Genomic DNA, 16,549 nt, shown 5'->3' with positions numbered 1-16,549 from the left:
GAACCCCTCTTTTTGACCCCTCTTTCTTCGTAGAGTTGGAAAGGGACCCGACGGGTCATCTAGACCAACCCCGTGTAATGCAGGGATCACAGCTGAATTCATGGATGTTAGATGCGGCTCTGCTAGCAGCGCAGAGAGCCTCCATGTTTAGCCGCAGTTTACCCCTGAGTGCTAGATGCTGGGTGGCAAATAACAGAAGAGGGCAGTTGCCCTGTTGCCCCCACTTTGCTGTCTTTCCGGAGGGGTCCGGCAGGGAAAGTGACCATCGATCTTTGGGTTAATGCAGCTGCGCTCTTTCTGTGTTGTCTCCTAGCTGCTTAAGATGCACTCTGCACATGCTCAGTGCTGCTCTGCAATGCAGGAACTTCATCTCTTTCAAGGCCGAGATGTGGTTTTGGGAACCGATTTTGGAGCACCAGTTCTTGATTTTTTGTTCCGATCACTTGTCCTTTTCCCTGGGGCTGCCGCCCTCTTGTGAACCAAGTAACCGTGTGGTCAGGTTTGGGCGAGACAGGTGAGTCCACGAAGGGAATAGCAAGTGTGGAAAGATGGAGGAATGTTCCTGCAGCAGAACAAACCCTTGGCAAAAACAAAAAAGTTGTCAGGCTTATTGACATGATGCAAGAAGAAGTCCCGGGGGAACGCCGGTGGTGAGGCTGCCTCGTTGCTAACTCAGACGGAAATTTATGCTCTCTTCATTCTGTCAGCACCACGTACTTCTGTAATAAGAACTGCTGCAGAATTAGAGCCATCAGAGAAGTGTGGTGCAGTAAATAGATGCATTTATTTATTACATTCTGCCATTTCTTTAAGGAGCGCACAGTATTGTGAAAGGTTCTTCAGTAGTGGTTAGTGTGTCAGACTAGGACCTGGGAGACGGGTTCAAATCCCCACGCAGCCTTGAAGCTCACTGGGCTTCCAGTCTCTGTTTAACCTACCTGGCAAGGTTGTTGTGAATTGCGGAGTGCGTGTCGCCTTGAGCAAATTGGAGGAAAGTCAGGATGCCAATGCAATAAGAAATAGATGTGCACTTGTACGTTTTATCCTTGCAATAATCTCTTGGGTTGGTTGGGCAGAGAGAGTGATTGGCGCAAAGTCCCCCAGTGAGCTATGTGACGAGTGGGGATTTGAACCCGGAGCTCTCTGGGATACTAACCACTGTACAAACACCAGCTCTAAGTCAAGTCTCCTGTGAGGGCGCTGGATTAGATGGCCCCTGGTCTGATCAAGCAGTGGCATGGTTTAGGGGAGCGGGGAGGTCTTGGGGGCCATGCCCTTGGGTTCAAAATTCTGAGGGGGTGCAACCAGGTGCCCCCGTGCAGGCGCTAGCTTTTGGGGGATCCTCGCTCTACCCCAGCCAGGGCAGCAGAGCAGCCCATGCCAACAGTCGGCAACCCCGGTGCAGCCCGGCCCAGCACTCTTCTTTGTGGGTGTCAGGATGAGTCTCCCACCAAGGCCTGCATTGGCTGGCCAGGCTCCTCCCTGTACGGCTGGGTGGGTTGTGTGACATGGCCCCGCTTGGCTCAGAGTGGGGGGTACCTTCTGGTGCCATCGGTGTCTTGCTTGCCCCGGGCACCAGAAACCCACGCTATGCCACTGTTCTTAAGTTCGCTGGGCGTCCTCCAGCTTGGAGCTGCAGTCCCAAACATCTGGAGAGCACCAGGTTGGGGAAGATGAGTGTAGGCCAACGAAAAGAAGCCACCACACTTTGAACTTATTGACTGTCTTGGCATAGGTGTTATGGCTGTTATTAAGATGACTTGGGCGCTTTCATGAAGGCTAGGTCTGCCATTGACTATATTAACTAAAATTGTGTTTCTGTAAATAGGGGCATCGGTATACCTGTCATTACTGGGCACCAGCAGGGTAAGAGAGAGAGAGAAACTGGGACTGGCCATTTTCATTATACCTGACTTGTAGGCTTCTCTGAGTCATTTGACTGCACACTGCCGGAGACATAAATCTGGGAGCGGTAGGACTTTGACCCGATTCAGCATGACGGTTATGGTATTTCTGAGATCTGGTACTCAGCTTTATGCTGAACAAAATACTCGCCCTCTTTTTTTATGATACACACTTTCTCTTCGCTAGAAGTGTCATATAATTATGGTATAAAATCCTTTCATTTCAAGTTGTGCAAGTGTTCCATATTCACTCCTTTTCATTTCTTGGAAAGAATCCGCAGAGATTTCTTCCAGGTCTGTTTGATGAAAGAAAATGATGGTTTTGTGAGGCAAAGCAAATTGATTATTCAGAAATGGTAGCAATAAAAACTTGTGATCATATGCAGACTGGCTTGGGAGGGAAAAGCCCATCACTGTGGGACTTAACTTCTTCTTCTTCTTCATCATCATCATCATCATCATCATCATCTTTTTCTTCTTGTATTTGTACCCTGCCCATCTGACTGGGTTTCCCCAGCCACTCTGGGCAGCTCCCAAGAAAATATTTAAAACACAATAAAACATCAAACATTAAAAACTTCCCTAAGCTGTGCTGCCTTCAGATGTCTTCTAAAAGTCAGACAGTAGTTTATTTCCTTGACATCTGATGGGAGGGCGTTCCACAGGGCAGGCGCCAGCACCGAGAAGGCCCTCTCCCTTGTTCCCTGTAACCTCAATTTTTGCAGTGAGGGAAACTGCCAGAAGGCCCTCAGAGCTGGACCTCAGTGTCCGGGCTGAACGATGGGGGTGGAGACGCTCCTTCAGGTCTACTGGGCCAATGCCATTAATCAGAAAATGTGCACAGGATTGTTGATCTTCAGTTTTTGATTCAAATTCTAACCTTCCTTCTAGGCACTGGTGGAGAAAGAGGGGTGCGGGGGGAGTGCAGTGCCCCCGGCAGTGCTATCCCGGTGGGGTGCTATCGTGGCTCCCCCCCCCCCCCCGCACTGGGCACCCCACTCCACAGGCACGTGTCACGCCCCCAGGATGCATGCCACACCCCCAGGACATGCACCAGCCCCGCCCCCACCTGCCTCCCCCCCCCCCATGCTGGAGCATGAAGGTCCGCCACTGCTTCTAGGATGCAAAGGAGGGAATGGATCTAGGGTGCTTTCTTTGTCTCAGAGTTATGATATGAAATCACTTTTATTTTTAATTTATTGTTCGTATATTACAATTATATCCTGCCCTTTCTCCCAAAGGAAGTGGGTGTCATTTTTCAGGAACGCCTTGTCTCTGTTTATGCTTATTATGAAAGAGTCTGCCTTTTGCAAAACCTTATTTTGTGAAGACTGCTAATTTTTAAAAATTAAAATCCTTAATACAAGTTGGTAGTAGTCAAGGAATGTAATGGGAACGAAATCATACAGAATGTGAAGTAAAATATCCTGAAAGCATGGGACGATCTATCTTAAGTTAAGCATTCTTTCAGTCCATAGAATCATAGAATCATAGAGTTGGAAGAGACCACAAGGGCCATCGAGTCCAACCCCCTGCCAAGCAGGAAACACCATCAGAGCACTCCTGACATATGGTTGTCAAGCCTCTGCTTAAAGACCTCCAAAGAAGGAGACTCCACCACACTCCTTGGCAGCAAATTCCACTGTCGAACAGCTCTTACTGTCAGGAAGTTCTTCCTAATGTTTAGGTGGAATCTTCTTTCTTGTAGTTTGGATCCATTGCTCCGTGTCCGCTTCTCTGGAGCAGCAGAAAACAACCTTTCTTCCTCCTCTACGTGACATCCTTTTATATTTTTGAACATGGCTATCATATCACCCCTTAACCTCCTCTTCTCCAGGCTAAACATGCCCAGCTCCCTTAGCCGTTCCTCATAAGGCATCGTTTCTCGGCCTTTGACCATTTTGGTTGCCCTCCTCTGGACACGTTCCAGTTTGTCAGTGTCCTTCTTGAACTGTGGTGCCCAGAACTGGACACAGTACTCCAGGTGAGGTCTGACCAGAGCAGAATACAGTGGCACTATTACTTCCCTTGATCTAGATGCTATACTCCTATTGATGCAGCCCAGAATTGCATTGGCTTTTTTAGCTGCCGCGTCACACTGTTGGCTCATGTCAAGTTTGTGGTCAACTAAGACTCCTAGATCCTTTTCACATGTACTGCTCTCAAGCCAGGTGTCACCCATCTGCATGTTTCCGAGCACAATTCAAAGTGTCGGTGCTGACCTTGAAAGCCTAAATGGCCTCGGTCTAGTAGACCTGAAGGAGGGTCTCCACCCCCCTTGTTCTACCCGGATGCTGAGGTCCAGCTCTGAAGGCCTTCTGGCGGTTCCCTCACTGCGAGAAGCAAAGCTACAGGGAACCAGGCAGAGGGCCTTCTCGGTAGTGGCATCCGCCCTGTGGAACACCACTCTGAATTTGTGCAGCAGTTCCTCCTGAGCCTTTTAGTCTCCCAGAGATATCCCACAAGGCAGTGGAGGTTTAGGGCCAGAGTTTTCCTTCTTCTAGATGGGCTCCCTTCCCAGGCTGACAAGCCCTTCACTTCCCTCTACAGCACAGGCAGAAATTGCTTTCTTGATCGTTGGACCCAACCACTATTGGTCTTCCCTCCTCAATCCTCTGGAGCTTGTCTTTGCTTGCAAGGGAAACCCTTAACTCATGGGTAGGCAAACGAAGGCCCGGGGGCTGATCCGGCACAATCACCTTCTAAATCCGGCCTGCGGACAGTCCGGGAATCGGCGTGTGTTTACATGAGTAGAATGTGTCCTTTTACAGCAGTACCTCGGGTTAAGAACTTAATTCGTTCTGGAGGTCTATTCTTAACCTGAAACTATTCTTATCCTGAGGTACCACTTTAGCTAATGGGTCCTCCGTGCAATTTCTGTTCTCATCCTGAAGCAAAGTTCTTAACCCAAGGTACTATTTCTGGGTTAGCGGAGTCTGTAACCTGAAGCGTCTGTAACCCGAGGTACCACTGTATTTAAAATGCATCTCTGGGTTATTTGTGGGGCCTGCCTGGTGTTTTTTACATGAGTAGAATGTGTGCTTTTATTTACAATTCATCTCTGGGTTATTTGTGGGGCATAGGAATTCGTTCATGTTTTTTCCTTCAAAATATAGTCCGGCCCCTCACAAGGTCTGAGTGACAGTGGACCACCCCCCTGCTGAAAAAGTTTGCTGATCCCTGCCCTAACTCAATGAGGGTTTGAGACCTGGTTTAGCTGGCCAGTCGAAGCCATTCCAGAGTGTGGCTGCTGTCACATACTGACAGCTTTTAGGAGCCACAGGTGAGAGCTGTGTGCAGGGTGAGGACCAAAGATGGACAAACTACCCAGAAGGAGCAAAATGTGTTCCCCACCAGAGTTACTACCCCTCCCCTAACAACCCATACACTCTTCTAGGGTATTAAGAGAGAGGAAATTAATAAAGGTTTTTCTTTTCTTTTCTTGGCAAGGATAGGTAATGAAGGGAAAGCTTTGTGCATCATTTTGCAGTTAGTGGCACAGAATAAGGCCTAGGGGAAATGGTGATGCCACAGTCCTGATCATAAATTTTGGATGCAACCTTCTTTCAAAGCTTCACATTTGAAAAGCACAGACTACTGTAGATGTTTCCTCTTTTGGAGTGCAAATATATGGCCACTCTGGGATGTGCTGTTTGTTGGTTTAACTTGTTTGTTGGTTAAAGGGGGGGAATGCTAGGTATAATAATAAAAAACAGAATTTCCTGGATGCCGAGATATGAGTTCGGGGCAAGTACTCTTTGATAAGAGAACCCCAGCAGAGAATTAAAATCACAAAACATGCAGCAAAGTAAAGCGTGGAAATATAGCCTGTTGAAACCTTTAAAATATTCCCTTCTTCCAAAGTCCCCCACTTCTCTTAGCATAGGAAGAGACCACACGTTCGACAAGTTGAAAAATGGTTTACTTACAAACTCTTCAAAGGTCAGATTCATGTGCTTTTCCATACAGCAGCAAGAAAAGACCGGCAGTAAAATAGTAAATGCTTCTAAATGATTTGTATAGAAAAACAAAGATGGCTTGCTTAAGCCATGCAATCTAAGCTTGGCACATCTTGGTTAGACCCCCTTACTGGTAGGGTTCACATGGTGGAAGAGAGGGAACAAAGAGATTGGTAGGAGGAGTGACCTAGCTAAGCCTGGCAGGACAGCTTACTCTATGGTCTTAACCCCTTCATGCATTGACTAGAGTTAAGCATCTTGATTATATGAGGCTGATTGATCCCACACTGGTTTCCAAGGTTTAGTGGCCAGACCATGTCACTTGAGAGGGCACTAAAAACCCCACAGATTTGCAACCATTGTTGACCAGGCAAAAACGACAACATGTCTGCATAGCTGCACCTTCAACTTGCAAGGTTAGAGGTGGGGAAACTCTGGACCTCACCATCTGTCCCTGAGGGCTCATCCTCTGGAGCCACCAGTCTTGCTTTCGACCTTCCATAAGGGGTTTTGCCTAACTGGAATGTCCCCTTGAACTCTGAGGATGCTTCTTGCTTATCTGGATGGTTGTCTGAATGTGTGTAGAAGTGTGTTGGACAATCCCCCATTCCTTTCCCCCGTCTTGTGCTTTTGGCTGCCGTATCTCATTTTGTGTAGAAGCGAGCCTACTGAACGGTGCCAGAATTCGCATTCGTAGCCCTGCCCGCTTTCTCCTCTGGCCCCACCCAGCAGTGACGTGCGGCCCCCGAAACGCTGCCCCAAAGGGAATGTGGCCCTTGAGATGAACACTCTTTCTCACTTCCTCCTTTGCAGCACCCCAAAGTTCCCAAGGGTTTAAGCCAGCAGCGCTGCCCATAATTCCCTTGGGAGTCCAGTTCTCTCACTGAGTCCAGATTGCCCAGCAATCTCGACGATGCAGAAAGTCAGTGATGTAATAGCTTGGCTGGCAGAGCAGGAGGTGGCTTTGGGAAAGGGATGAAGGACAGGGAGGTCAGGTTGAAATTTCCTCTTGGCTCTTTTCTTTGCTGCTGCAGAATGGAAGGGGGTGGGAAAAGCTAGCAAAATACTCTCCTCTCCCCTCACACCCCCTCAACCTCAACCCCATGCAGAAAATTGACTATGTAAGCAAGGAAGCAAGCAAGCACTTCTGTCTTCAGGATATGTTTTGATTTTATTGGGGTTTTCTTCTTAAAGGAACAGCGTACTTAGGCTGAGATAATGGCAGGCCATAAAGATGAGCAAAGGTGAAACAGAGAAGTATTTTATTCCAACGCTGCTGGGTCATTGTGTATGTGTTCATTTTATGGGCACCCCGCCCCCATAAACCCAGGCTGCCTGAAATCCTAATCCCCAACTTTGTACCCTCCATCTGTTTCAAACCACAACTCTGATCAGCCCAGCAATGAAAGGGGAACCCAACTAAGTTTAACCCACTGAAATTTCAGTGTGGCCTACTCTTGAGTAGGAAGCCACCCATAGTCCAAAAACGTCTGCCAGACTACTGTAGATCCAATTGTATACAGTGGTTCCTCGGGTTACAGACACTTCGGGTTACATACGCTTCAGGTTACAGACTCCGCTAACCCAGAAATATTACCTCGGGTTAAGAACTTTGCTTCAGGATGAGAACAGAAATCGTGCAGCGGTGGCGCAGCGGCAGCGGGAGGCCCCATTAGCTAAAGTGGTGCTTCAGGTTAAGAACAGTTTCAAGTTAAGAAAAGACCTCCAGAATGAATTAAGTTCTTAACCCAAGGTATAATAATAATAATAATAATAATAATAATAATAATAATAATAATAATTTATTTATACCCCATCCATCTGGCTGGGCTTCCCCAACCACTCTGGGCGGCTTCCAACCAAATATTAAAATACAGAAATACACCAAACATTAAAAGTTTGGTAGTTGTTTCTCTCTTTGACATCTGGTGGGAGGGCGTTCCACAGGGCGGGAGCCACCACCAAGAAGGCCTTCTGTATAGGTGTCTGTGTGTTTTAAAGAAATGTCACTAAGCCACCTTGAATGCCATTTGGCATGAAGGTGTCCTACGAACCTTTCAAATGAGTAAATTTGGGGGGGGGGAGGGATAAACATGGCTGAATGTGTCTGAATAGCTCTGCAGTAATAAGAGGATAAGGTCGAAGTGTTGGTGCTGACCTTTAAAGCCCTAAACGGCCTCGTCCCTGTAGACCTGAGGGAGCGTCTCCACCCCCATCGTTCAGCCCAGACACTGAGGTCCAGCTCCAAGGGCCTTCTGGAGGTTCCCTCACTGTGAGAAGTGAGGTTACATGGAACCAGGCAGAGGGTCTTCTCAGTGGTGGCGTCTGCACTCCTCTTCCTCGGCCAGTGCCTAGAAGGAAGGTTATAATTTGAATCAAAAACTGAAGATCAACAATCCTATGCACATTTTCTGATTAATGGCATTGGCCCAGTAGACCTGAAGGAGCGTCTCCACCCCCATTGTTCAGCCCGGACACTGAGGTCCAGCTCTGATGGCCTTCTGGCAGTTCCCTCACTGCGAGAAGCCAAGTTACAGGGAACCAGGCAGAGGGTCTTCTCATGGTGGTGCCTGCCCTGTGAAACGCCCTCCCACCAGATGTCAGGGAAATAAACAACTCTCTGACTTTTAGAAGACATCTGAAGGCAGCCCTGTTTAGGGAAGTTTTTAATGTTTGATGTTTTTTCGTGTTTTTAATATCCTGTCGGAAGGCACCCAAGAGTTGCTGCGGCAACCCAGTCAGTTGGACGGGGTATAAATAATAAATTATTAGTATTAGTATTCAGAAGCACTTCGCCTCTGAACCTGGAGGAGGCAATCCGTAGGTACCATGCCCCGTAGCCATTGATAGCTTTATCATCCGTGATGCTCAAAACCTGGCTTGCAGGTGGAGCAACACAGGTGTGACATAGCAACAAACGTCATTGGCCAAGGTCACTAATCCCCAATCCTTTCTGCAAATATGTGTCTCCCTTCCCTCGGTGACCCACCACCCCCATGAAAACAGCCAGAACGGACTCAAAAGCTGACTGAATATGCGGAATTAGATGGCCTATCAGAAAAAATAGAGACTAAACCAAAACATGAATTTGTTTCGAAATGGGAGGTCTTTAAAGTATATTTGAAAGATAATTATAGTAGTTTAAAGTCTGTTGCAGCATTCGAAGAATTTCAGTAGTAGTTTCAAGTTAGATATGAGACCTAGGACATATCTAGAATTAGTTCAATCATGATAAAAGTGTGTATGGGCAACAAGTAATACATAAATGAAATAAGGAATGGACGGGAGGCTGGGTCTATAGCTCTAAGACCAATTTTTGTTTTATTATTTTGTCAAGAAGATTTTGTGTTTATTGTTATTTTTGCTTGTGTTTTTTTGCTTTCTTTCCTTTTTGCAGTTGTATCGATAAAATTTTGTGTTCTAGAATGAAAAAAGAAAAAAAGAAAATAGCAGGAAAGGACTGCATGCTGATATACTGTCCCATCTTTTCTCACATTTCTCCCACAATTTTCTGGGTTAAGGAGGCTGCAAACGAGGATTATCTCCTCCTGTAAAACATGACAGCAATAATTTTATTATTTATACCCCGCCCATCTGGCTGGGTTGCTCCAGCCACTATGGGCGGCTTCCAACACGTATAAAAACGTAATAAAACGTCAAACATTAAAAACTTCCTGATCAAATGCAGGCAACTCCCTGCTTGTGTGGGGATCTTGTTCTGGGTCATTGTGCATATCGGCAGAGCATGCGTACGGCAGTCCTGCCCCATTCTTGCCCACGTCCGGGGCAAAAAGCGGTGCACATGTTAGCGGTTGCGCATGCATTGTATGTGTACAAAATGGTTGTTCCTTCTATTATGGAAATAAGCGCTAAGCATTCTCTGCATTTCGTCCGTTTTCCAAAAAGTGGCTTTTGCATCCTATTAAAGCTCCAGTGGGTTAAACCACAGAGCCTAGGACTTGCCGATCAGAAGGTCGGTGGTTTGAATCCCTGCGACAGGGTGAACTCCCGTTGCTCGGTCCCTGCTCCTGCCAACCTAGCAGTTCGAAAGCACATCAAAGTGCAAGTAGATAAATAGGTACCGCTCCAGCGGGAAGGTAAACGGCGTTCCCATGCGCTGCTCTGGTTTGCCAGAAGCGGCTTAGTCATGCTGGCCACATGACCTGAAAGCTGTACGCCGGCTCCCTCGGCCAATAAAGCGAGATGAGCGCCGCAACCCCAGAGTCGGCCCCGACTGGACCTAATGGTCAGGGGTCCCTTTACCTTTACCTAAAGCTCCTTTAGAATGTGGAGATCAACAACTAGGGAAGCATTAGGAAAGGGGGATAAACTGCCGTGTGAATGGAACTTGACTGCAAGTGGCTTTCCGGGGTTTCAGATGGGAGCTGGGAATTGAACCCGGAACCTCTGACATACAAAGCAGATGTTAGGCTGCTGCTGCCCTGCATCCCTTCCCCTAAAACGCTTCCTCGCATTTACCGGCTTCCTGAAAGGAAAGTTCACAGTGGCAAAAATAATATTTTGGCCTTTTGTACGCAGTTCAAACTCCCCGTCAAGCGAGGGCTTCGTTCTGACTAGTAGTTCTAGTGAAATCCCAGCGTTTTCAGCAGATTTATTACCTCCCCCCACTTCTGTTTTCGTTGCTAATTAATGAAAGAGTTTCCCCATTTTCACTTCCCTCCCCCGCCGCCACTTCAGACTTTAATTGGAAAGAAACACAATGGTTTCATTCCTAGCCCTGGAGCACCGTCGAATTTTGGCAAGGACAGGCGGCGCATGCTGCATGATGCTGCAGAATTATCCTCTCATCTGAGTGACGGTGCGCGATCAGCAGAAAGCCCAGACTTTCCTAACGAGGAGCCAGTAATTGCCTTTGAAACATGAGCGCCCATCTGGGGATTCATGGTGTTGATGTGGGTGGGGGAGAGAGCTGTGCAGCTGGCGTTTTGGCAGGCCAAATGGCAGCAGGTCCGCGGTGCTCTGGGCCGGCCCTGCCGTTAGACAGAGTGAGGCAGCTGCCTCAGGCGGCACGTGCCAAGGGACAGGCAGTGACGCAGAGAGGGTTTGAAGGACAGAACTGTGTTGTGCTACATGGCCGGCTAGCCTCCGAGAGAGGGTGCTGTCCCCTCAACTTTTAAGTAAGGTTCGACTGTCTGGTTAGCTTCCGTTATGTGCCATCTTGTTCTTGCCTCAGGCAGCAAAGTGTCTTGGCCCGGCCCTGGTGCCAGTGCCCAGCGGGATCTACTGTTTTCCCTAGTTCTCTCATCAGCACTGTGGGGATCGATATGGGAGCCGCCATTTACTTTGCCCACAAATGCCAATGATAGAGAATTGGCCAAGGGCATTATGGGAAATGCAGATAACTTCTCTCGGCTCCCCAGAGTCAACTGGAACACTGTGTTATCACTACCAGGTGAACCAATCCGGGCTCACCCACACAGGAGACAGTAATGAAGGGTATGTTTAGCCTGGAAAAGAGGAGGGTGAGAAGAGAGAGAGAGATGATAGCCATCATCATCAGCAACAACAACAACAATAATAATAATTTATTATTTATACCCCGCCCATCAGGCTGGGTTTCCCCAGCCACTCTGGGCGGCTTCCAACAAAGTATTAAAATACAGTAGTCTGTTAAACATTAAAAGCTTCCCTAAAGAGGGCTGTCTTCAGATGTCTTCTAAAAGTCTGGTAGTTGTTCTTCTATTTGACATCTGGTGGGAGGGCGTTCCACAGGGCAGGCGCCACCACCGAAAAGGCCCTCTGCCTGGTTCCCTGTAACTTGGCTTCTCGCAATGAGGGAATGGCCAGAAGGCCCTCGGTGCTGGACCTCAGTGTCCAGGCAGAACGATGGAGGTGGAGACGCTGCTTCAGGTATACTGGGCTGAGGCCATTTAGGGCTTTTAAGGTCAGCACCAACACTTTGAATTGTGCTCGGAAACGTACTAAAGCAGGCTTCCTCAACCTCAGCCCTCCAGATATTTTGAGACTACAGTTCCCATCATCCCTGACCACTGGTCCTGCTAGCTAGGGATCATGGGAGTTTTAGGCCAAAAATATCTGGAGGGCCGAGGTTGAGGAAGCCTGATCTAAAGGGTCACATTGAAGATGGAGCAAGCTTGTTTTCTCCTGCTGTGAATGGCAGGAGTCGAACCAGTGGCTTCAAGTTGCAACAAATGAGATTCTGACTAAACATCAGGAAGAACTTTCTGACTGTAAGAGCTGTTCAGCAGTGGTCTCCCTCATGGGGTTGTGGACTTTGCTCTTTGGAGGCTGGATGGCCATCTGTCATGGATGCTTTAGCTGAGATTCCTGCATTGAAGCGGGTTGGACTAGATGACCTTTGGTGTCCCTTCCAACCCTACAATTCTATGGTTCTAATTCCCAAATGCATCTCTCTCAGTCACACACACAGAGCACACTTGTGCACCCCATTCAGAAAATCTCTACCACTGAAGGAAGTACTTGCCGTTTCAACCCTCTTATTAAAATAAATACCGTATTTTTTGCTCTATAAGACTCACTTTTCCCCTCCTAAAAAGTAAGGGGAAATGTGTGTGCGTCTTATGGAGCGAATGCAGGCTGCGCAGCTATCCCAGAAGCCAGAACAGCAAGAGGGATTGCTGCTTTCGCTGCGCAGCGATCCCTCTTGCTGTTCTGCCTTCTGAGATTCAGAATATTTTTTTTCTTGTTTTCCTCCTCCAAAAACTAGGTGCGTCTTGTGGTCTGGTGCGTCTTATAGAGCGAAAAATATGGTAAATCCTGACTCCCCTACAACAGCAAATACACGAGGGCCACCCATCTGGTGCCTAGACCCATCAGCCTGCACTCAATTAGGACCCTGGCAGAGACACATGCCCGACTGGCATGTTCCCTCCCTCCTGGTCGATCGTTCGGGAGCTTCAAAAGCTTTCTTCAGCCCGAACATCACAGCGACCGATGCCAACCGACATCGACACACTTAGGGATCCGCAGAGTTTGCGCATCCCGCGTGACAGACCTCAGGAACTCAGCATTTTGGCTAATCTACTTTATTTACATATAAACACACACAGAACGCTGCAACATGGCTCCCTCTCTAGCATCAGACAGCAAAGAGGGGAAAAACAAAGGACAATAGTCCTACTTCACGGAACACAGTAACACAAACATCCTGTCTCCATCACTTCCCACTCGGTGGAGTCAAAACGTATACCGTCATGTGATAGACAACAATCCCATGACTGCAATCATGGAGCAGGAATTCTAACAGTGCCCACGGGTGCTGTGTTGGCAATCTCTGGCCTACGGCATTCTGATTTTATTTCCGCCCTAGGGAGAAACAAACTTGTAAACTAAACTTGTCGTTATTTGATTTTCTTTCAGCACACGAGGTGCGCCAGCATGGACAAGATTCTTGAAGCCATTCTGATGTCCTCCTACCCCGACCACATGAAACAAGGGCTGGTGCGGCGAGTCATCGAGGCTTCGAAGCAGTCGATGGACAGCGAGCAGTGCTGGCTAATGCTGGAGCTCTCGACGAAGCTGTTCCTGGTGGGCGACACAAAGTTCAAGAGGTCCGTCGGCAAAGAGGTCCTGGAAGCCTACGGCCATTACCACCGGGAAGCCTTCGAAGAGTTCTTCAACGCCCGTTTCCTTCTGAGCCTCTTGCAAGAGGGTTATGGGCCTCTTGGGAAGAGGAGCATTTACGTGCTAGATTATATCCACCTGGGGCTGCCCTTTGTCTCGGACGGCCCCTCGGCCAACGACATCTTCAGCCTGCTCAGGACGGAGGTTCTCCGGAAGGTCTGCGAGAGGCCGGGTTTGAAGCAGTGCGTCCGAATCAGCAAGCTCTTAACCCAGTACCCGCAATGTATCCCCATGGGCAAGCGCCAGGCCCTCTTTTGCCAGCAGCTTGTAAGGTGCATTGGGCTGTTCCGCCCTGCCTCCGGAAGGGAAGAGGCCATTGTCGACTTCCTGGACCAGGTGATCAAAGTCAGCGCCTTGCTGCAGAAGATCTGGAAGACTCAGGTGTCTTCCATTCTCCCATCCCTGAAAGAGCTCTTCACTATCATCTCCTCGACAGGTGAGGGGGCTGCACGGGCGGAACATGTTTCGTAGCATCAGTGCTAGTGACAATCATGGTTTGTGGTGATGTGTGTGTTCATTATTTCAGAGAGTTTTGATTTTATTATTATTAGATGACACTGGGCAACAATTTTTTTACTTTTTGAATGTTGTCTAGATTTCTACAACTGATTTAGGATATTTTTGCACTGCTGAATCAGGAAATGACATCCGTTTCTCTCCATCAGGTCAGGTTTTTGTGCTATGTTGATTTGAAAAAAATCAGATCTTGTGACAAAATCTATTACATTTTTGTGGCATTCTCAGCTGATTTTTGTCAACACATATCATCCTAAATATGTTTTTAAGAGAAAAAAATGTTTTTCCAACAACATATATTGAATACCTGATAGAAACATCGATTACTGTAAACTGAATGGTGGGCATTGATAAAGGTAAGTACACATAAATTGCATGTTGCTTCACCATTTTTCAAACCTCAGGGCTTGAACTTCCGTTTCTTGGAACTCCTAGAATGCTCAGCGGCAGGGAGGTCTCTCTTCAGAGTCCAACAGTAGTCAGCCATCATGACTGCGTCCCAGCCACCCTGATACCTGGTCTCCATCTCTTTAATGTCCTGATGGAATCTCTCCCCCTGCTCGTCACTCATTGAACCCAGGTTCTCAGGAAACCGGTCCATATGTGAAAATAGGTAGTGCATCTTGACGCTCATGTTGCAGCCCAGGTTTCTGAAAGCAGTCAGCATGTTGTTGACAAGTTCTGCGTAGTTTCTGGCCTTATTGTTGCCAAGAAAGTTCTTCACTACCAGAACAAATGCCTTCCACGCTTCCAGTTCCACTTCATTCATTGAGTTTCCGAACTCTGGATCTCTGATGAGCTGACGGATCTGAGGACCGTCAAAGATGCCAGCTTTCAACTTCTCCATGGTCAATCCTGGAAAAGCCTGGCACAAGTAAGTGAAGCAGTCACCATCCTTGCCCAGAGCCTTGGTGAACTGCTTGATTAAGCCGAGCTTGATGTGCAGCGGTGGGAAGAATATTCTGTCTCTGTCCACCAGAGGGTCGTTGATGACGTTCCTTTTTCTGCAAGGCACCAATTCCTCCCGCACAGGCCAGTCCTTCTTTGTGTAATGCTGAGCACCAATTTATGGAAGATTTCGAGGTTTTATGACTTCAAACTGATCCCTTTTCGACATAATCACCCAGAACTATCAGACCTGAATCATTTCCAATCAAAACAATTATTCAACATGGCATTTTACGAGCACCAACTTCTTCTAAAATGCTCCACACAAGCATACATGTGAACAAAAACATAAAAAAGACATGTGGCCATAGCTCAAAAACTTGACCTGATTGAGCAAAACCAATGTGATTTTTTAGTTCAGCACATCAGATTCGTCCTAAATCAGCTGAAAAAATGCAGACAACAAATTTGTTGTTGACCAGTGTTATAGATTATGATGGGGGTGTTTGGGGAGGGATAGTACCTCTGTTGCAGGGACGCGGGTGGTGCTGTGGTCTAAACCACAGAGCCTAGGGCTTGCCGATCGGAAGGTCGGCGGTTCGAATCCCTGCAATGGGGTGAGCTCCTGTTTCTCTGTCCCAGAGAACTGCCAACCTAGCAGTTCGAAAGCACGTCAAAGTGCAAATAGATAAATAGGTACCCTTCCGGCAGGAAGGTTTGCGTGGCGAGTTCCTGCCCCCCAGTGGAAATAAAGACACATGACACAATTATTAAGGTTAATGGGCTAAATAAGGCCACAACTTTATTGGTTACAGGTGATGAGCTGTATTGGCTTAGGCATTGGTCCTAACTGACTATATCCGGCTTCAGCCCGTCCGCTTGAAGTCCGGGAAGAGTTAACCACCTGTAGGGGGAATCCTGCTGATGCACATCAACTAGGAACTCCCCTGGGGTCACCACTTGGGGGTGTGCCTTAGGCCCTCACCTCCATAGGCTTTGGACAGGGCCACCTCCCCCCCAAATCCTTTATCGGACTACCCTTCAAGAACAGCTTGCAGGCGGCCAAAGAGGGAGATCCCGGGGTCGTGCCTGCCTTAAATAGGGCAGGCCATGCCCCCAGAGCCAGCCGATTGGCTGGCCAGGGGGTGACACGGCCAGGGATTTCCCCAATTGCGCGGGGGCTGAGCTGTGAAGCCCGCAACCCCACCACCTCTGCAGGGCAGAAGTGGCTAAACCGCGTTTCTGTCCGCTGCTCTGGTTTCGCCAGAAGCGGCTTAGTCATGCTGGCCGCATGACCCAAAAGCTGTCTGTGGACAAACGTCAGCTCCCTCAGCCAGTAAAGCGAGATGAGCGCCGCAACCCCAGAGTCGTCTGCGACTGGACTTAACTGTCAGGGGTCCTTTACCTTTACCTTTAGTACCTCTGTTGGAGGACATGACATGCTCCTTCTCGGGTAGTTTGTCCACCTTTGGTCCCCACTCTGCACTCACCTCTCACCTGTAGCTTGTAGAAGCTGCCAGCGCGCAACAGCGGCCATACCTGGGAAACAGCATCAGCTGGCCGGCTAAACCAGGTGAGGGTAGCTGATGGGTCTCAAACCCTCAGGGAGTTAGGGGCTTCGTGAGTGGACAGGACCAAGAGTAGGTGCAACAGTCA

At 48.2% G+C, this 16,549-nt stretch overlaps 1 protein-coding gene across 4 annotated transcripts in view; it reads left to right on the top strand.

The window, feature by feature from the left end:
• LOC309369051 (ubiquitin carboxyl-terminal hydrolase 35-like) overlaps nt 1–16,549 on the top strand; it is a 100,962-nt gene that overhangs the window by 66,055 nt on the left and 18,358 nt on the right. For 2 of the 4 annotated variants that reach the window (XM_081909606.1, XM_081909605.1), the window contains one exon: nt 13,226–13,925. In XM_081909606.1, the coding sequence (XP_081765732.1) occupies nt 13,244–13,925 (682 nt within the window). In that variant the 5' untranslated portion in view covers nt 13,226–13,243. Of the gene's footprint in view, nt 1–353; nt 515–1,828; nt 1,973–13,225; nt 13,926–16,549 lie in introns of those variants that run through there. The other 2 variants (XM_081909608.1, XM_081909607.1) reach the window with 2 other exon arrangements.

The sequence above is a fragment of the Podarcis melisellensis genome (genome assembly GCF_964234715.1).
Source record: "Podarcis melisellensis genome assembly, chromosome: 4".
Taxonomy (NCBI): Eukaryota; Metazoa; Chordata; class Lepidosauria; order Squamata; family Lacertidae; genus Podarcis; species Podarcis melisellensis.
Note: the sequence above shows the minus strand (reverse complement) of the source record. Positions and strands in the feature narration are given on the sequence as shown.